Source organism: Sinohyriopsis cumingii, chromosome 1 (genome assembly GCF_028554795.1).
Source record: "Sinohyriopsis cumingii isolate HCF-2022 chromosome 1, ASM2855479v2, whole genome shotgun sequence".
Lineage (NCBI taxonomy): Eukaryota > Metazoa > Mollusca > Bivalvia > Unionida > Unionidae > Sinohyriopsis > Sinohyriopsis cumingii.
Window position 1 is genome coordinate 67,076,064 of NC_142961.1, and position 22,509 is coordinate 67,098,572.

Below are 22,509 nucleotides of genomic sequence, written 5' to 3' on the forward strand. Positions count from 1 at the left end.
CTGGTCCTCCCGCTGAATAGAGTCTTCCTGTGGAGTTGAGATGGCCTCATTGCCCTTTTCCTATTCCATAAAATGCCGATAACACTTTTTACTTTTGTGTTTGTTCACACAGACTTGCATGGTTAGGAAGAAATAACAAAGATTTTACAGAAGGTATAACAAAAAATATGAGGAGCATAAAATGTATAATTTACAATAGATTGTAAAATCAATGGAATGATTGTAAAATCAATGGAATAAAACAAGAGAATTCATAATGTTTTCAAACTCGTAGGATGCGATGAAGACTTAATTGATCTATACTGTAAAATTGTTGTAATTTAGGAGTAACATTTTGAGATATTTAAATTTGTTCAGCAGTTTCAATTTGGAATCTTGTACAGAAATTAGGCTACTCCTGTTGACGTTTATCATTTTAAGACCCCGCTGAGATTTACCTTCTTCTGCCTGCAAAAGATTAAATTAGTATGGTATACAACTGTGTGATTCGATAATGTAATCATAACTGTAATGTGTGTCCTATCAATACGATAATTTGGACATTTGTGAGGGAAGTGTACAGAAGTTTATGATATTGCAAAAGAAATGGCTTTAAGTAAGATAAATTTAAAAGAATTTATGAAAGGTTTCCTAATGATACTTATAATGAAAGTAGTTTTGATAGTTTTAATTTTTTTAAATTGTATTGGACAATTTACAAAAGCAGAAAAGGTTCTGCACAAGTTCTTTCAACTTACAATAGCTTCTCCTGTATAAAATACAAAAAAAAAATATTTCATACATCAGGTGAAACTTACAAAGAAGAAAGGAATGATATTTAAATAAGTACCAGATATAAAATTACCTAAAGCATTCATTGTTTGAGAATTGAGATCATAACAGGAAAAAGAAAGGTAAGTCAACATCAGTAAATGAGACAAATATCTATATATACAAATAAATGAGCAGTTCTTATGTTATTTAACTTTTTTACCTATATGTCAGAAAGAATTAAATCATACTTGAATTGCAGTATAATAGCCTTGGTCACACATGCCCACACACAAATGTGTATACACAGGTGTACATACATACATACTTGCACACATTATTTAGACAAATGATGCTCAGGGGAAGAGAAAACCAATGAAATCTTTTGTGGAATAATTAATAATAGTTCTAGAGACTTAAACTAAGACAAGGATACTACAGAAAAACATAATTAATTTTAACTTTCTTGAACTCTATTGCTCAAGATGAAATGAACCTGCATAAAAACTTTTGTGTTAATTGTGTCATTAATAGAAAAGCATGCCTAGGTTAATAAGAACATGAAGTTTGAGTAGGTTATTAATCAAGAGGATTTAAGGATCAGTGTATAGTTTACGTTATAAAAGGCCGTAATATGCTGTTTCATTTTATTCAGAGGAACTACACAATTTACTGGCAATAATATGGTTCAAATATAAATCCACCTTGAGGACTGAAAAGTGTTATTCAGCAGTGTGGCATGTATAGTCGATATTTTTTCTGTCACCTATAGAGTAGCAGAATACCACTTGCATGTTTTTATTTAATTCATGTTGACGAAGTTTGCACAGAGACCTAAATATGATGACAATTCATGTTAACGTGATCAAAATAGGTCATGCAAAATTCGACAAGAAGCAATTCAGGGTTCTTACAAACTGCCAGATAAGTGTTAGAATTAAATTGCATAATGATGAAGTAAGAATTCACAAGGAAAATAAAATTAATCAAGTATTTAGTTTTAATTTTTTTAATTTTTCTGCTCCTTTAATTTGAAGATGTAGCTGAACACAGCATGAATGGATGCAAGAATTGCAAGCAGGAAAATACCAAAATCTCAAATGGCATCAGAACCAGGTGAACATAAAACAAAACAAGAAAAAACAAAGGTAAAACAGCAGAAATTCAAGCAAGCAATTGATCCTATAGCATAACATTCATACCGTATCAAACGTTTTGTGGAACTGCATAATGGACACCCCAGATGAGACTTGTCTCTGACAGATAAATAAAAACAAAGAAATTCAAGTGTATGTCTGATGAAACATTATACAAATAACACAATATTTATTTTGAATGAATGCTCCATTAATATTAACTAAGTATAAACATAAATAAATAAGAGTTGTATCTTTTGGCAAATATGTCAGTTTTTATAAAATGACCATTCAACATCATTGCCATAAATATAATATTTATATATATATATATATATATATATATATATATATATATATATATATATATATATATATATATATATATCTCTGTGTGTGTAACTGTTTCATAATGTACATATTTCGAAAAATATTCCTCAGTGACTCTTCCAGTCCTGAAGAAGCTAAGCATTATTTTAATGTATTTCAAAATGATTTATTGCTTTATGAATCCTGAAGATGCTGACATATACATACAGACAGACAGACCTTTTAAAGTACCAGATGGCAACTGCTCCAGCAATTACGAGTTCTTGACAGGCAAAGATAAACGCTGTTATCCAGAGAATTCCGAAGTAGTGGTACCATCTGAGATACTGAAAGATAATAATTTACACAAACTATAGCTGTGTTTGTAAAACACATATGCTCCATCTGCAAACATGCAGACTAAAGAGTCTCAGTTCATTGTTATGACTCCATAGTCAAAAACTAAGTAACAGAATGAAGCAAATCAACACGTTTTGTAAAACTTCACAAAGAATTTAATTATCAATGTTATTAATGAAAATGTGAGCGGAACTTGCAGTATTATGAAGTGAGTCCAGAATAATCCTGATAACTTCTATGAAAGTCCTAAATGAATTAAAAATTCTGTATAAATTTCAAAACCGGAAAAGAACTGGTCCGACAAGAATTGTGACTTTGTCAAGATGACATCGTCCAGAACACCTTCAAATAGTTCACAACAGTTCCAAAATAATATTGTTCAGATAATGAGCACTTTCTATTTCCACTGAACAGTCCAAACAAATGTTTTTCCTCTGAAATGATATATAAGTACAACATAAAACACACCTTACAACAGGAACATAAGAAATGAGGATGACTCCAAAATTGGAATGAATCTGATTACTCAGTTCTTTCCTTATATATGCCTTCTACTGCGACTATATTTTACAATATACCACACGTGATGGATCTTACTACTCATTTTGCCTCAAACTTGCCTATTCATGTGACCTAGCCCAACCAATGGGAAGTTATTGAATTCTTCTTGAATTGTCTAAACCCGATCAGCCAATGAAAAATTAAGACAAAGATGCCATTAAGTCTTATTATTAAGATTATTATTAGTAATTGTCCACACATACATCAGTATCTATTTGTGGATCATATGTAATTTTATGCATTTAATAGACTCCTCACAGAGACAAAATCTAACTAAAGATATTCTGTACAATAAACAAATATAAATAAAAATTACAAAAAAATATTTAAAAATACCATGAGCTGCAAAAAACTACAGATATACAGAACATCAAACATTATTTTTTTTATAGAAATGAATGAAAATATTTCTATACATGAAAATATGACCATCTGAATATGCATGCAAACATACTTAAATAATTTCATTTTTCTAAATGAAGTGGTTTTTGCTTATTCGTGCTAAGAATAATTTTGTTAGATTTGTCCAAGTTTTGAATTTTAAAAAATTTAAAAAAACAAACAATGAAAACTTCCTAAAATGGCAGGCCATTGATACATAAATACAAATACGCTATTAAAATTTCATATGTCTACTCCATTTGTATTTTTTTTAAACAAGTAGGTCAAGTGCCATAGCAATTGGAATAATGCGCTTTGCCCAAGAACTCACTATGATAGCCCAATTAATCCAATGGTTTGTTTAAAGAATCCTCACCTGTTTGGTCGTGCTTCTGACACGCTAATCACTATACCTGAGATGTCTCTCTAAAGATCACAGCGTACTGAGAAAGGTAAGAAAAAAAGATGCTCGCGGAAAAGAATATATGCTTATAATGTTGAATTTAAAGCCGAATAAATACAAAGGAAATATACAATTAAAAAAAGCATACGTGTAACTTACGGTCCATAGTCCTGCCATTATGTATTCTACATGGCCATCAGACTTCTTGACAGGGAGACCTACAAACATGTTATGATATGTAACAAAACTATTGCAATAACATATATAACAGAAAATTCATATGACAAATGACATGGCAGGCTTCTAGCATTTCTTTTCATGCCTCAAATGAATGCTTTTCTGTAATTTTGCATTATTTTCACAGTTGAATTTTTCAATGCAGATTAATATTTTATATTTTATATATGTTTATGTGTTCACTGATGCCTGTGCATATATTCCAGGCTTGATACTTTGATTTTTAAAATCACTTAATTATTTAGTGTCAATCCAGATTCTTCACGTCATGTTGTATATACTGTAAGTATTGTACATAACAGAAAGAAGGCCTCAAGGTAGATTAGTTCTGTAATTAATTAAATTACCTTCTCTAAATAAAGTCATTATTATTATAATTATTATTAACTCCCATATCTCTTGCCTTGGATGTCACATAATTACAACATCTGTAAAAAAAAATCATGCAAACTTAATATCACCTAGGTTAATAAAGTCCTGTTTAATTCATATTCATTATTAATTTGAAACCTTCTGAAATGTATGAAAAACTTCTGAAACTTCAGTAGAATACTATATAATGATCCAAATTGTAGTGAAATATATCTCACAAAAGTTTTAGTCAAATATTTGTGAAATCTCACAAGACTTTTCAGTGAAATGAAAAAGACTTAAGTGATGCCATCATGGATTAGGCTTTGTATGCGAGAAAGAAAATGATGACAAGAAAAACCTAAATCTTATTTGATAATGTCTGTCAAAATAAAATTTATGATCCATTAAAAAAATTATGGTGAATATTTATCATTGATTCCCAATGTCTAACAATCATTAGGCAGTTTAATAGAAATCTAAAGCAAATTTTTTTTATGGTTTAGACAGAAAGCGCTTAAAAAACCCGTCTGAAATCCGCCTTGAGTATACCTGGAGAATTTCGTACGGGATGAACTATTACCAAATTCCATATGAACTATTTACAAATTCCATATGGACCATTTAAAAATTCCATATGGTATATTTGCCAATTCCATATGGACTATTCACAAATGCCATATGGAGTATTGCCAAATTCCATATGGAATATTCACAAATTCCATATGGATTATTACCAAATTCCACATGGAATTTTAGTTTTATTCCATATGGACAGATCTCATGGACTAATTAGCATATTCCATGAGATTTTCCATACAGAGTACGTATGGAATCCATAACATTTCCATATGGATACACTGAAATCCATAAGAGTGTTTCAACTATAGAATAAAAATGTCCATATGGATATTTCTGTAAAAGTATGTATGGATTCCATATCCAATCCATGTGGAAAATTGTCAGCTTGAATCAACCTCCTGTAGTAGTCTTATCCAAGATATATGCATGTGAATTAACAATGATTATCTTTGACAATGACCATATTGTTTACAGCTGAAATCTTGTATACCAACCAGCATAAAGACGAGAGGATTCAATGGGACTGATGCTCTACTGATAGAAAAGAATGTCCATGAATCCATTGGATAAACCCATGTTACATTCCGTTGTTTGTAATGGCAGAGTACTAAGACTGTGGATCTCCAACATTTCATATTTTGTATTCAGTGAATTCCTCCGATGAATCCACACACAGGTTTTGAAAAAATCCATTCATACTTGTTTATATTACCATGCCAGTGCAGCTGAAAACCTAAGTCAAGACCTTTCATGTTAAAATGTGTGTGAAATTTGGATTTTTAACATAGCTTCAACAATTTTTCAGTCGTATTACTATGATATCAGCATTGTGTCAATTTATAGTGATGTATAACACTGGGACATCATGCCACAATCATGTAGCATTATGTCTCTCCTAGTCACATTATCCTGACACCAGACCAACCAGTCCTAACACATACTGCTTAATGCTGAGCGTCTGGAAAGCCTAACACGTTAAAAACAATGCCAATCAAATTGTTCAATGAAAGACAACAAAATACAAAGCCTAACCATAATTTGCTTATATCACTGTCTTCATAAACAAAATCAAATACAAAATGCAAGCAATGATCTGTGTCTTGACCATAGGATCAATTAGATATGGTTTTCAAAACTTGTTCACAAACAAGAGGAATCTGTGTTGGTATAGAAACCTAAGCAGATTTCATTCAGAACCAATAAACTATTCCAAAAAGTGTTTTTAAAAAAACTCCAATGCCACTGCCAGCATTCATACCAGGAAGTAGTGTCTACAAATTTTTTTGGTGCTATGTTTGATGTCAGATAAGTACCATTTTCATTCAGTTACACACTGTAATGTGGCTCCAATTCAGAGTTAGCAAGCACAATTGAAAGCTTTGAAGTTACTGGGCAAAGTTGTTTCCTCTACAATTCTCATGAGTAAAAATGCAGAGAAAGTTAACCTATATTTACATTTGTTTCAGCTATGTGGACTGACATTTATTTTCACACTATAATAAAAACTATGTGCTATTTCAAGTAGGCAGTTGATTAAAATAACTGCTTCTGTGTGAACTGGGGAAATGTACATCAATTAGTACAAGGTGCACAGTGTTTCTGTCCTTGAAATACAAAAATAAATTTTCAGTGTAGGCAAATTTAATTTCTGAAAGTTCACTATCAAAATTTAAAATGTCAACACCCCCACCACAAAAATAAAAAAATATGCACCTCAGAATTGCAAATGTAGAAGGCAGTAGAAATGAACCTACCTGATGTTTCAATGAATGTGGCTATGAAGATCAGACCCGCAACACTTGCAAGAGCAATCATTAATGTCTGTTATGAATAAAAGTCAACGTGTAAAGAGAGAAGTGGTTAGTGAAAATACAGGATTAAACAGAGTTTCTATATGCAGAATGTAAAAGGCATCTGTCAATACTACTATCATTATTTTAAACACACCAGTGGTGGCACATTATATGTCAGCAACCATTTTAAAGTTAAATTATTTGTACTGTTTAATAATGTTCCATTATATTCTTTCATAGTGTATAATTATGCTATAAACAGCCCTACCATGCAAATAAGAATATTCTTGCAACATCAAGTCTACCCAGATTTAAACTTACAAGATTAGTTGGCGACTCTCAAGTGCTTCTCACAATGTGCAATTTCTCCAAAGAGTAATTTAGACTTGCAAAATTAATACCTCTTTGAAAAAGAAAAATACCACATTCTAGGCATTTCAATATAACCATACTAAGAAGTTGTTGTCACCTTAAGCTGCAATAATGATTTTTTTCATTGTCAGGATATTAATGCTGTCAGAGTAACAGTACTTATACAGGAACAAAATTATAACACAAATGTTTGACCCTACTGGAACCCACCACTCCTTTTAAAGGCCAAACAAAGTTATCTGTCCCGATTAGTAGAAACCAATATCAATGAGATGACAAAAAGAATCCTCTTTAAAAAGTCAAAGCAAAAGGTGATCATGTAATGGTTTTCTGGTCTTAGTTGTTGAAAGAGCAGAATAGCCTTGGCTGTCTTTTGTCCAAGCCTACCCCATAAAACATATGCGGTTATGATGCAGATAAGAAATAAAGTCGAGCAACAAGAGGAAGAAAACAAACAATTACAAAGAGAAACTATTAATATATTTTATTTTGATAAGCAGACAGAATGATTACTCTGGCGATTTAACTCATATTTTCTTTGGTCTTTTCCTTTAGACGTTACGTGCAGTGTGGCATGACATCAGACTGTTCAAAACTTGGTCGTTGCTCGAAAAACACCTGTTCTGATTATACTGAACTTACCTATCAGCCAATTATTTGTTGTCAGTAGGGTTAACATAACACTTACTGGTGCATGCCATGAGCATTTATGTTATATTTCTGATTGGCCATCTTTTTTAGACTTTTAACTAATTTTCGGTGGATTCTAGGATGCGGATAGTTTTTATGCCAGCTGCATGGGATCCAGCCCTTCAGCCCCCTTGTGTATATAAACATATTTCAGGGTGTTAACACAGGTAAAAGTCGCAACATTTGTACATTTCAGAGCCCTTAACTTCAGTTTGGTGCAACTCAGAAAAATCAATGATTGATTGATGAATAAAAAATATATTAGGAGTAAAACAAGCCATATATTATGGTTGTGTGCCTTGAAAGACAGAAATAACACAAGGAAATTGAGAGTCAATCATGGAAGGAAGTCTTAGGAAGTTACCTTGTCTCTTTTATAGTATGATAGACAGGGTCCTATGTCAGAACAGGTCATGGCGGTAATCTGAGGTAGTTTTGTCACTCAGTAAAATTTTTTCCTTCAGATTATTTCTTTTTTTCAACATCAAGCACCTATGGGCATTAATGCCAAGTTTGAAGTGCGTTTCTCTCTCAAAATTTTGGACGCATTCAGCTCAAATCAGTCTAAATGTAGGCAAACCAGGACACCTATCTCTATCATTGTAAATTCTTGCTTTCTCATCTGCACCATAACTGCATGCTTACGGAGTCGATTGTGTCTGTCTGTCTCTGTGGTTGTGTGTGATTTAGATTTTTAACATAGCTTTAACAATTTTAGTCATATCGCTATGATGTCTGCAGTGTGGCAGTGTATAGTGATTTCTAGGACTCAGGGGCATCATGCCACAGACATGTAGCATTCAAATCCACGACCTCACAACATCCGAGGCAGGCACTCTAACCACTCAGGCCACCAGAATGATCAACAATAACTCAAGGACTGTCAAGACAATCTTTCTCTAATCAAACAACTGAGTTTCAAAGGCAGCTGTGCAGCCACTGTTCGCTTTGTGTTTTCAAGCAGGTTACTCATGGCATCCCATTGATTTGCTAAAGTAGAATGTGTTATTTCGTTTTGGCCTTTTGAAGTCACACTGGGCTCTGGTACAATCATGAAAACTCAGTGGTATCATTTCGTTCATGCATATAATATTGCATCAGACACCTATATTTTTCTTGCTTAGACCAAAAAGCATCACAATCGGGATATCCTGGATGGCCACTTCTTTTTTCAAATCAGTAAATAAATGAATAGTGACTCTCCAAACAGGAAATCAGCATACTAGACCTGTTTGTAACCACCTATGAGCAAACTATAAAACATGGGAAAACAACAGGCTCGTGGTCTTGTCTCGTCTTCCTATTCCAGATCAGAAAATTTGCAATTGTTTTTATAAAAAAAGAAACACAAACAATAGCATTGTTTTGTCATGGCCAATATACATCCCAGCATCAACAATAAACTTTAAGACAAAACAAATAACTTTATTATTGCCCAAACTAAAACAATTATTTGGGGATGGGTTCTTACCGGCTTTTAGAGCCTACTAAAGAATGATGAAGATTAAGCCTATTTCTGAATCTTTGATGTTAAGCGGCGGGAATTATAGTTCCATCTCTTTTTGGAGTTTATGGACTGAGATCACAAGTATTATTTACCAGTCAGTACACATGAATGTAGTCAGTACGTATTTTTTGAGTATTTTTGTCTTTTTTGTTTTTGTGATTTTTTTCTTTAATAGTATACATTCTTGGTCTTTACAATATGAGTATGAATATATATGTGCAATTTTAGCGATGTGCACAATGAGTAATCAGGCAATGCTGTGTCACAGAAGTGAAATTGGTGACACACTGCACATTTCTTTTTATTAGGGTAGCATGGCCATATTCCGACCAGTAGGGTCATTCCGACTGTGGATGTATGTCAGGCTGTTTACAACAAAGATATGCAAATTACTTGCTGTGTTTTTTGTTTTTATTTGTGCACATGTGTATGCAAATTAGTAAATATGTTTCTGGGCGACAAGGGCATCGTGTGACAGAATGACATAATCGCCTCAGTATTCCCTCTTCCGTGCATGTTCAGAGGAGGCATTCGTAAAAAAATTTATTCAGGACCCTAGTCAGGTATCAATCATCCAAGATTTGTATAGGATTCAATAACATACTAATTATGTTATCGTAGCTTTAAAATAATGCTTTGTCTCACTAAAATAGATAAAATTGTACCAGGTTTATGACAACAATAGTATGCAATGTTCTGTATAGTGTTTGGATTTACCCCAGGTTCTTTATCACAAAAGGGCAATTCTTACCAAGAACACAAGCTTAAAGAAAATGTAGAATTATGATTAGTTTGTATTGAACTTTGAAGAAAAAACCCCAAAGAAATAAATATGTAATATCAAAAACAAATAAATAAAAAATTAAAGGTATAAATCTAAATAAAAATAAAATGTTAATTTTCTCCACAATCACCTCTATATCAACATCCACAATTACCTATATAGCAATATCACTTTCTATCTTTACAGCAATATCACTTTCTATCTGCTATCTCTCTATCAATAAAAATAAAATAAAAACAATTTAAAGCTTTTAAATCTGTAAAGATAAACAAACTTTTTATATTTTACAGATGAAATTTGTATAAGTACGGTCCATTTATGGTGGTTGGAATTACATATATCAGAGGTCTGAATAAGCCACAACACAGTCGGATTTACCCCTGTGTATACAGTCATAATAAAATCACCTTTTAGTAAGAATAACTTTAATTATATGCTTTTTTAAAATATGAAACCTATTGCAAGAAGTCTGATTGACAGTTTCCCATATCGTAGTTAGGTATAGTCGGCTTCAATAATGAAGTCGTCAATCTCATGTCAACGGCCTCAGTGGTCAGAATATGATCAGATTACCCTACAGTTCAGCCTCTCAAAAATGCAGGACAACCTATGACAAAAAAACGAAACTGTAAGTTTATCTAGAAAGATATTTTTGATTAGTATATAATTTATATAGATTTGGATACAATGAAAACTTCACTTCTAAATAGAAAATGTGGAGAATGTATTGGGGAAATCATTTTGCTCCAAATCTTGGCAGTGGTACTTACCTGTAGTAAAAATCTCATATGCTGAGCACACTACTGATGCCACGAACTTGAAAATTCCTTCATTTATTGCATTTCTCATTAAAAATTATATTTTCATGTTCTTACACAAAATAAATTTAAATTTAAAAAAAATAATTTAAAACTTAAAATTTTAAAAACATACAAAAACAACTCTAAAACATTTAAGCGGTATCAATATGGAGTGAAAGTGACACATGTATTGTTTAGCATTTTTTAAAATTCACTTTTTGAAGCCTTATTTACAATCTGACTTCACTTAAACGTCAGAAAGGAGCAATTATTTAAAACACATGAAGATGTCTTTCTAGCTGATATTGAGCCTGCAGGTCATTCATGCTATTTATTAGGAATCTTAACAGTTAATACATGCACTCATGATAATGTAACATATTAATAACATGTCTGATTCAGTACAAAAACACATTTAAATAGTACTAATTGACAGGATGGAGATGAATACTCTAGTCTGTACTATAGCCCAATCACTATGCCTATTAGCCATTTTAAACTGTCAGAGAATGAGAAATTTGAAAAGAATATATCAAAGGGATAAAATGGACTTTTCACCTTGTTTTATTCATTTGACTGTAGGAAATGCAATACATTCATTCATTCTTTTTATTGTTGATTTTGGTTGAGACTGACAAAGTGCATCATTGTGGCATGAACCATCCAATTTAATAATTGTAACCGACACTCTTAGTATACACTATAAATATTCAAACAGATCATTTCAATTAACATTGCATAATGGATCCTAGTAAATACATGGCCTCGTGTCCCAAATGAAACAATGTCCATCACTTTTCTGAATTTAGGGTGATACAAATTTCACCTCAAGTTTCGAATATATAATCTATTTGTACAAATAAATGATGTCAGGCACATAATATGTTGTTTGTACTTTCAATATCCAAAAATAGTATTGTTATATAGAAATATCCTTATTTATAGTAACATCTTTTAATTTAATAAATTGGCACTCAAGTGCCCTGTATATTGTTGTTTACTATTGGTAACACAAATGAGCTAACTGTCTCCTACCCAAATAGTCTTAAACATTATGATAGCTGGTGTTCATCATTAGTTACTTATTGTTTGAAGATGACCATGACATCACTAACTGGTTTGGTTTCATCAAATGCACAAGTGGATGATCAGGTCAAATTGTGCCCTAATATTTCTGTGGAACACTGCACAGGAGATGCCGCAAGGGGTTGCTAATGATCGACTGAGGACGTGCTGCAGATTCGAGATTTACAATGCACACACTTCTGCACTTTCTCTGCAATTCTCATCTGTTCCAAAGTATGTAGCTCTAGTATTGATGAGACTTCGCAGATTCTGTCCGACATCTTCCCAGGACTCAGGGTCAGTGTTGAAATGTTTCAAGGATTACTTGAGGGAATCTCTTAAGTGTTTCTTCTTACCACCCTGAGATTGCTTTCCCTCCTTCAGGTCAATGTAGAAAATCTTTGGTAATTGCTTTTCTGACATCCTCAGAGATTTTTAATCAGCATAGTGAGGATGCTTGGAATGACTGCTCTTACAGGAGCCCCTATGTTTGTGACCCTGTTCTGTCATCTTATCCTCATCAGCTTCTTAATGTAGCCCATTTGAAAATGGTTCAGTTTCTTGGCAGAGTTTCTGTATACTGTCCAAGTTTCCGCATGCATATAGCAGTGTCGGTAGCACAATGGGTTTGTATACCTTCAGTTATGTTTGCAGACTGATGCCTCTGCACTCCCATAATTTTGCGCATAGTCTGCTAAAGCTACACTTGCTTTTGCAATTCTGGCATTGGTTTCATTATTGATGTGAACTACAAGTGACAGAGTACTGCCGAGATAAGCAAACTTGTCCAATGCATTAAGTATGGTTTGGACATTTACTGTGATGGTTTGTTCTACACAAGGCTTTCCTGCTGCAGGTTGGTATATCACCTTTTACTTCTTGATACTAATTGTGAGACTGGAATTATCACAAGTTGAAGACAAATGGTCAATATTCTGTGGCAAATCAGACTCACCTCTGGCATTCAGAAAACAGCCATCAGCAGACAGATTGTTATGAACAGTCACTTCGTGTAACATAGTCTTTGAAGAGCCAGTCATTAGTCCAGCATCTAATGTAAAAAATTCATAGTCAAGAAAGGCATGGGTAAATCATGGCAGCGAACATCATGCTGAATTGGGGCCAGCATACACACTTGCTTGACTCCATTTGTGTCTGGGAAATTGTTTAGATGAATCAACATATTCCACAACAGATAATTGTAAATTGAGGATAATGTTGAAGTTTTCTGCCCCTTTTTCTAGTATCATTTCTTTGTCAGTGAACAATGTGGTGTTGCTAAGCACTCAGTTCTGGAAATGTTCCTGATTACTGAGGCCCACAGACTATCTTCAAAGAATCAAAAAAGTTCTTTGTATAATTCCTGACTGCATATGAATGAACTTTATCTATCTTGTTGCTCTCACGAGTCATGCCAGTCTCAGAGTTTGCACTGGACAGTCCTCTTAATGTTGCCTCCTTATATGAAGTGCTGTCTTCTTAAACAGGCCCTTTGTAGCTGATGTTTCTCAGTCAGTAGTTTACAGTCTGTATGGCAGTATTGTTCTCATCAAAGCAGTTTTGATGTTTATGTATGATGGGACCGAGGATTTTGAATGCAACAGAGTACACAGCATCTGAAGGATGCCCAGTCTTCCTTGACATTCACATAAATTATTCCTAGCTGTCTTACAGTTCTTTGACATATGCCTCATTATCTCTCTTAATTCTCCTAATTCACTTTGGAGGCACTGAGCTATTTGAAGCACTTTTTGGCCTGTCAATTGGTGTTCTGCTGGGCCGAAATATGGATATTGAGGTTGGAGACTATGATCCTGGGGTCAGTCCACTTTCCATGGCCTTCATCACTTGGACATCATACCTGTCTCTTCTCTCGACAATGATGTAATCATTGTGATGCCAGTGGTTGGTGCTTGGGTGCATCAATGACATCTTTCTGCGGTTTGTCAGGCAGAAGAATGTGTTGGCGATTCGGACGTCCTGTTAGCACATTTCTTCAACAGAAGGAGTCCGTTGTTGTGTTTGCCAAAGCCAATTTTGCCAATGATACCTGGCCATGTCTGGTGGTCTGTGCCAACACTAGCATTGAAGTCAACAAGAACCTTGAGATTGTCTTTCTTATGTGTTCTGCGCTAAGAAAGTCAACGTCTTCATAAAACTTTTCTTTGATTTAACATCGCTCTTTTTCAGAGATGTTTCCCACTCCTATTTTTGTAAGATGTCTTTCCTCAGCTAGGCAAGTTTCACACAAAGCCGCTCTCTGTATGTTGAATTTGGCCTGTTCTCTACCAGCTCGAGCTGTTCTCTCTGGTCTGAGTATTTTACGTTTTACAAACTTGTAAGTGCTTTCCATTTCAAACATATTTTTTGATATAAAGTATCGTGTACCAGCAATAAGATATATTGCATTGAAAGATTTCTTTCATTAAGGGGTCAATTTAGTTTGGGGTCCTAAAAGCTAATTGCAATTCCGATGACTGCACCAAACTGAATGCCAACACTACACAATTTCTGACAGATATTGAACTCTTTGTTCACCCTTAAAATCAACAAGATTTGCTGAGTAAAGCTGAAATATATGTGGCATGGAAATATAAGAACTTGACTAAAACTGGCCAGAAAAAAATGGGCTGATAGGACTCAGATCAAATTATTACTTCTGGGTAAGGTCAGTACCCACAAACAAAATCACGATCTATGTTTAGAGCATTTGATCCTTGTCACATTGCCTGCCAGCGATTATGTAAGTCAAGAACAAAGGAATTGGTTAGAAGCCATGTATATATGTCAGACCCTGTGGCTATAGTGGTCCTGCTTGTAATTGTTACGAGAGCCAGCTTTGTTGGGTGTCAAAAGTCACATGTGGACATTGAAAGCTTAGTTCAAGAACAAAGGACCCTTATTGGCGTCGTAAATCTCACCACACTGACAGATGGCTGGAGCATTGTCTGCTAAGTTGAATAGAACAGGGTAGAATTGATATCCAGTTGGAAATGAGAGAGGGTGTGGTCACAATTTCAATCCGAATTTAATTGAGTAATTTAGACTAGAAATTTCAGTAACTGTGAAATATCATGCTGGAAAGTTAAAGCAATAACTCCTGGAAAGCCACTCATAAATTGGTGGAAAACTTAGGAAATTCTAAGGAAAGACAAAGCTTCGTAAAGGTCAGTGAGTTATTTGCTGCTCGATTGTTGCAGAATATTATGGCATTGTAATTGTAATTATGTTCAGTATGTATACTTCATTACTAGAATCGTTAGTATGTAGAATTACCTTTGTAGTGTATAATTTACATGCGTATTTGAGAAATGAGCTATGATTATGTAAATAATTATGTAGATTGCTAGCCTGTGGCTAGAACTAATATTGTAATTCGCTATTTGGTTACATCGTAGTAAACTAGTGCATTTATTCATGTGATCTATTCTAGATTTTGCAACTGCTGAATTGAATTGTAATTTCGAAAATGGTTGTAGTGTGTAAAATTAGTTAATATGGATATTTGAATATTTGTGTACACTTGTGGGAGTGTAATGTACAGAAATACTTCTGATTGCTGTGCTATGGTTCAGTATAATGAGATTAAGTATATATATACTGATGTGATGCAATTTATTGATGTCTGTATGATAAGTAGTAAAAGCATGATACTGTGCTTTTATTATGACATTGTTTACCGTACAAGAGTGTATGGGTATTTTGATGTGCACAAATGCGTGACCAAAAACTGTAATAGCCTTTATGTGGTGACTAATTGTTGGTTTAGTGTGAGACGAGATGGCTAAGGAAATATGCTAATGTCCTTGTGTTTTCACAGGAAGCTTTTAGGGGGCAGACTTAAGGAATAGAGACTAGTGGTGAAGTCAATTGTGAATCAAAGGCTAGTCGAGAGCAGAGTCAAGGAGGAGAAGGAAAAGGAGTTGAGGAGGAATTGGAGAAGGAGCAGTCTAGGAGAAGGAGTTAGGAGGGAAGTCGGAAGGAGAGAAGAAATTGGCAGGATAGGAGACATACAGATGAGAAGAAAACAAGGACAGGTGGATAAGCAATCTCACACTATAAATCAAAGGATGCAATAGACTATCACTTGGCTGAGAGGAAGAAGAGTGATTTGGAAATTATTATCATTTGAATATTGAATTGTATTAAATTGTTATTCTTTTGAATCTCACCTTTTGTGTTCTCAATAATTTAACTTTCGGCATTGCTGACTGGGGGCTCAGAGCCTTACCTCTCTCTATTACTAATTTCACTCCCTACAAAATTGAGCCCGGGGTGGGACTTCTATGGTAATTTAAATAATATATTGGGAGCACTCTTTCCCAACTCTACCAAATGCCACAATCCTCTCTTTATGTGTTGTGATCCTTGGCCTTAACAGAGACAACCTTGGTATTTATTTGAAAGAAATAGCTGATTCATATGAATAGGACAATTATGACATGACTGAATTTTGGAATCAGTGCGCTGTGAGTAATAAAGCATTGATCTTGTCCAAGAAGTGAAATTTGTGACCCAGTAAGCTTTTAACATAATTCCACAAATCATCTGTATATACATGTAATCACCTACCCAAATAGGCTGCAAAAGGATAAATGGCATTTTTCGGAGTGCACTCCCAGCTTCCTTGAACAACTGGATCACCTGTAAGTTAAAGTTACATCATTCACAAGATGAAAAAAATGTGGTAAATCATATCTTTTCATTTTTAAATAACTTTGTTCATAATCTGAATTTGTCTTTTAATAATTTTCTTTAATCAAGATAGTTTGAACCTTAAGTTTGCAGATTAATGGTAAATTCTGATATAATCGTAGTTCTTTGCAAATGAAAGAATTCATATATATCTATATATATGTAAGATGCTTTCATTACATGTCAATTAAAAAAGTAATTATAAAACAGAATAGGACAGTGGTGCAGATATTGTCCAGGAGATTTGAAAGGCTTCTGGTAAATTAGAGGATTTTTTATGTACCTGTATATAACCCACTGTGTAACGCATAAAGCCAGATTTGCTGTTAAAATTATGCCAGCATAGCACATCCCTTAAATTCATAAAATTTAAAAGGTTAAGAAGGAGAACCTACTTTAAGTGTTAATACAAAATACCTACAATATAACTGATTGTACTTTGGCTACTCTAGTCCTGGAAATTATTCCTGCAAATTCTGAAAGTTTGATCTTGAGTAACACTGATTTACAGCAAACAAAATTTTGATAAAATTCTGAGCAAAAGTTTCATAAGTTCTAGACCTGGTTCTATATGCTGCTTGTCTGAATTATGATTTTTGATTAATAGAGTTAACCTGATATGCAGACAGGTTATATAGAAACAATGTAAACCTAAAAAGCCTTCAATTTTCCAAAAATATAAATACATTTAAGTAAAATATAAAGTCAAGCAAAGTGAAGGAATTAAAAATATCTAACAGTGCATGAATTCCTACAATACTATCCTAAATTGTACTATCAATTTCACACTAATCCGGAAACTGTCTAAAGGTATTCTGAATGAAGGTTCCAGTGTGTTTATGTGCTGACATGCTAGCAACACTGAAGAATCACAGCTCTAAATCCAGATGTTTTTATTCAAGGTAATCCAGTGAACATAGAATATCAACAAAGTTCTTAAAAGTTTAACATAATATGATAGAATTATTTAAACATTCAAGTCCTACAAGAAATTCACATAATCCAATAGATACTGACTCTTCTAATCAAAATAACAGATATTATACATTTAAGCACTATTTCTTCTAACAACTGTTACAGAACTGGCATAGACTGAAGATTAGAATATGTGGTGTATGTATTCTCATTATATAATCTCTATATATGCACTAAATCAACAAAATCTGATTCACTACAAGATTCTTGAACAATTAAATCGTGTTATTTTGAAATAACTCAAACAGTCATATTAATGAACTTCTCAGCTACTGAACCAATCAACAGTTAGGATGTGCAAGATAACTCTATAGGAAAATGCATTCATGCTTAACGTGATGTTTACATAACCTCCCTTTGAATTAATTCCTGGAGTATTTGACCTATATACATGTAGTTGCTGACTTGACCTTAGCGACTGGTCCTAGGTTTATAACGAGATTCCTACGACGAAGTGTACATGTAGTTTACTATAACACACGTCAACCATTGAATTCTTAGGAATTTAAAATGTAACTTATAAACCAATATGACTTAAATGAAATTATATTAGAAATTTAATTGATGATACAGATATCCATAACGTTGTTTGCTATTGGGTGCTTATTAAAGGTGGCTAATAGATATGAGATCATTTGGTATGTAACATATACATACCAACGCTATCCTTGATCGAAGCACTAAAAGAACAAGAAGGACAATTACCTGAAATATAGAAGAAAAAAACTGTTTACATCAGCACTTTGATAGCAGATTCAGGCAGATTATTGGAAGCATCTCCAAGTTTGAGTACATTTTGCCTTTATGACAAAATATGTCTGTTCCAAAAGAGATTTTGTCAAGCAAAAATCAATGTCTCGTTCACAAGAAAAAATGGCAGAGTAAGAAAAAATGGGGACCTCCTGTCTGCCATATTGCTTAAGTTCATATGCTGGTGACCCCTGTCCACCACCTTTCTTCCATCTAACTGAAGGTAACTTTTCGCTAAATTTTGGTTGGAAATTTGATGTCATATTACCATGACCAAGGCTGGCAATAAGGCTGACAAAATGAACAAAATGAAACATTTTTCCTAGTAAGAGAACCACCAAATCCTGGTCTTGGTCTTCAATGAAAGTATTTAAATATCAGGAAGACCCTAAATGTGTACACACACAAATAGCAAAGCTTACGGGCAAAATTTATTTTCTATAAAAGTATGAGAATTAAAAGGTTAATATACAGAAGAAAAAGATGTGACTAGTGTTGTGAACAGAAGTATAGAAAAGAAAAATATTAATGTAAGTTGTGTGTGTGTGTGTGTGACTTGGATTTTTAACGTAGCTTTAACAATTTTTCAGTCATATTGCTACAATGTCTGCAGCGTGGCAGTTTATAGTGATGTCTAGCACTGGAGCATCATGCCACAGACATGTAGCATGATGTCCCACCCAGTCACATTATCCTGACACCAGGCTGACCAGTCCTAATGTTAACTTCATAATGATGAGCGCCAAGCAAGGCAGCTGTTAGTACCATTTTTGTAAGTCTTTGGTATGACTGGGCCGGGGATTGAATCCATAACCTCCTGCATCCAAGGTGGACGCTCTAACCACTTAGGTGGCGCTATACAGTTTCGCATTTTGCATAGGGTTAGGAATTTAAAGAAAAAGAATGTCCCTGGCTTTCTTCACTGGTTATACTGGCTATTTAAAAAAGACCTTGTATATCTTAGGTATAATGCAAAGAACCTTTAATTCCCTTTATTTTGGTGTATGATTGATGGGTGTACTATGGGTTATAGAGTATACAGCTTGGCCTTACTTCAAATGTGTACCTTTCAAAAAAGTGCTAGCTCTACTTGGTCATTTTCACTTCCTGAACTTCAGAGGTCAATTGTATAAAAAAGAGCCGATAACTTTTTTTACATTTTATATATTTGGTAATTCATTCATTGCACTTTCAGAAGCTGGTATTGTCTAGTCTGGCAAAATTCATTTTCCCTATTTTAATAGCTGCTATGTATAGTGTACTTTAGACTAATTCAGACTGATTTTTTAACACAAGGGAGCAGTCATTTTAGTTAGCAGTGTGCTTAAATCATGTAAAATTTCCAAAAGTACAATATCCAAAAGAAATATCATCCACATTACATTAATGTAGCATAGAGGTATGCAAACGTTCTCTCCACTGTGCATGTTTTAAATGCGAACTACTTCACCTTACATACGTCACTCTCTCAAAAGTACATATTATCTGGTGAGCGCCACCTTAAAGGCCACCGGAGCAGTATTGGAAATTGAGAGTCCAAAATAACCCTAAAATCAGCAATAACATTAATATCAACAGCAAAAACAACAATAACAACAACAACTACTACTAAGTTATTATTATTATTATTAAGGAAAGTGTTTCCATACAGCAATTCCACTGGCTATGGAGGCATAGATAAGCCACGTTTGGACCTTCTGCTTTGCTTCTTGTGTCTGCTCTGCTGGAGGAAGCGCTTGATACCGCTGATCGAACGTTCTCCATATATACCTGGCACAAAACAAGACAAGGCATTAAATAGGACAGACAATTTTATTTCTTTTTCTGATTAAAATGAATCGAGTTTGCTTCATGTGTTAAGAAAATATGAATTATTCTATAGTTAGCATTGAAAGATGTGAATATTTGGCACAGAACTTTATTCAAGAGGATAAAAATCAACCTGGAACAAAAAGACATATACTCAATAATTGCAGTTTGCTATACCTAGGTTTAATTTTGTGTTGAACGGTACACCAACACTTGATAGATTATACTGTGCCGAAGCAATTGCTGTAAAGTGATTGGCCTAACGTTGAATCACAGTGGCCAGTGTAACCTGATCTGAGTCAGATTCGAAACTGCTATTTCAGGCATGAGTCTGGCATGCTGGCTACTGAACCACAGCAGCTAGACCAAAGTCAGCTTCCACGATGTGCAAGCATTTCGACCTTTTATTGTGCTATCTACAGTATTCATCTTTTTGGTACACTATCTACAAAATTTGTCCTTTGTTGCTCTATCTACAAAATTCATCATTTCTTGCTCTATCTACAAAATTCGTCCTTTGTCGTTCTATCTACAAAATTTGTCATATGTCATTCTATCTACAAAATTTGTCCTTTATTGCTCTATCTACAAAATTCGTCATTTGTCGTTCTACCTACAAAATTTGTCCTTTGTTGCAGTATCTGCAAAATTCGTCATTTGTTGCTCTATCTACAAAATTCTTCCTTTGTCGTTCTATCTACAAAATTCATCATTTGTCATTCTGTCTACAAAATTCATCATTTGCCATTCTATCTACAAAATTCGTCATTTGTCGTTCTATCTACAAAATTTGTCCTTTGTTGCTCTATCTGCAAAATTCGTCTTTTGTTGCTCTATCTACAAAATTCGTCCTTTGTTGTTCTATCTACAAAATTTGTCCTTTTTGCTCTATCTGCAAAATTCATTATTTGTTGTTCTATCTACAAAATTCGTCATTTGTCGTTCTATCTACAAAATTTGTCCTTTGTTGTTCGATCTGGAAAAATTCATCATTTGTCGTTCTATCTACAAAATTCATCATTTGTTGTTCAATGTATAAAATTTGTCCTTTTCGTTCTATCTACAAAATTCATTCTTTGTTGTGCTATCTACAAAATTCATCCTTTGTTGTTCTATCTATAAAATTTGCCCTTTGTCGTTCTTTCTACAATATTCATCCTTTTCTCATTCTATCTATAATATACTATAAGATTTTATTTGTTTTCTGTTTGCTGTTGCAATGCAAGGCTTGCTATTATTGCAAGAAAGGCTAAATTAGAGGCATGAAATTAAGTAAGAGATCCACTTTAGCCAGTTAAGTTATTCAATTCCTAAGAAGTAGATGGGTCAATGTAAAAAATTTAAGACGTGAAAGTTCCTATCAGCAAAAAGCAGTGATTTAAAAATAATATGTCAAAGTAGTTTGTTATCTGCAAACAGATAAAACCCTTGTATATATGAATGGGATTGAACTTTAGCAAAGTACACAGATGGAGTGGTGATGTGTGTATGCACAAAAGTAGATTGAATGTGTATGTGTATACACGTGAGTGAGCATTTAAAAGGAAAGAACTCCTTTATAATACAATGAATAATTAGCTTATGTAACTAATAAGAACAAATAATTACTGATAACATGTAGTCATATCAAGACGTAAATGTGTCAAAATAGTATGCCAGATTAAGTATTTAGAAGAAATGGTCAGTGCATTTGTGGGTAAAAGGATAACAAAACTGACTACATGTATTTTGTTGTTCAAAATACATAGAGCTCTCAACCAATTAAATTCATAATCTTTCCCTCAGCACTCATGACAAGCAGGCTCGAGTCATACCACCGAATCAACCAGTGTCTGCTAGTGTGGTGTGTTCCTGGGTAAGGCACTGTATTCCAATTGTCTATGTACTATAAATAACCCACATGTGTTGATGTGCCATTTAAACACTATAAAAAAAACCCCAAAACAAAACAAATATTTTCTTGAAAGTTCAGGTGCACAATTTCCCACACAAAAGAGGTCCATACAGAAAAATATTTCTATTGCAACTGCATCATGCTTAAGAACAAGTGAGTAAACGTGAAAACGACAATAACAAATTCGACAATTCAGTATTGAACAAGATAATAAATAGAAAGAAAACAATATTTTCAAATATTGTTGAACAATATGTACACACTTATGTTTGTATAAGCAAATGGATCGAAGGAAATTGCTCATA

General features: G+C 33.8%; 1 protein-coding gene and 1 long non-coding RNA gene across 2 annotated transcripts in view; one reads left to right on the top strand and one right to left on the bottom strand.

Annotated features, from left to right (window-relative positions):
- The window catches only part of LOC149807046 (uncharacterized), a 32,462-nt gene extending 16,215 nt beyond the window's left edge, over positions 1 to 16,247 (top strand). The window contains exons 2-4 of the long non-coding RNA XR_016421696.1: positions 1,788 to 1,898; positions 3,778 to 3,949; positions 15,902 to 16,247. This is a non-coding gene — a long non-coding RNA (uncharacterized LOC149807046). The remainder of the gene's footprint in view (positions 1 to 1,787; positions 1,899 to 3,777; positions 3,950 to 15,901) is intronic.
- LOC149807047 (choline transporter-like protein 1) overlaps positions 1 to 22,509 on the bottom strand; it is a 135,581-nt gene that overhangs the window by 11,471 nt on the left and 101,601 nt on the right. The window contains exons 8-14 of the mRNA XM_089961160.1: positions 20,151 to 20,271; positions 18,409 to 18,456; positions 16,654 to 16,725; positions 6,825 to 6,891; positions 4,060 to 4,118; positions 2,436 to 2,542; positions 1,953 to 2,006 (exon numbers count right to left, since the gene is read on the bottom strand). Coding sequence (XP_089817286.1) covers positions 1,953 to 2,006; positions 2,436 to 2,542; positions 4,060 to 4,118; positions 6,825 to 6,891; positions 16,654 to 16,725; positions 18,409 to 18,456; positions 20,151 to 20,271 — 528 coding nt within the window. The remainder of the gene's footprint in view (positions 1 to 1,952; positions 2,007 to 2,435; positions 2,543 to 4,059; positions 4,119 to 6,824; positions 6,892 to 16,653; positions 16,726 to 18,408; positions 18,457 to 20,150; positions 20,272 to 22,509) is intronic.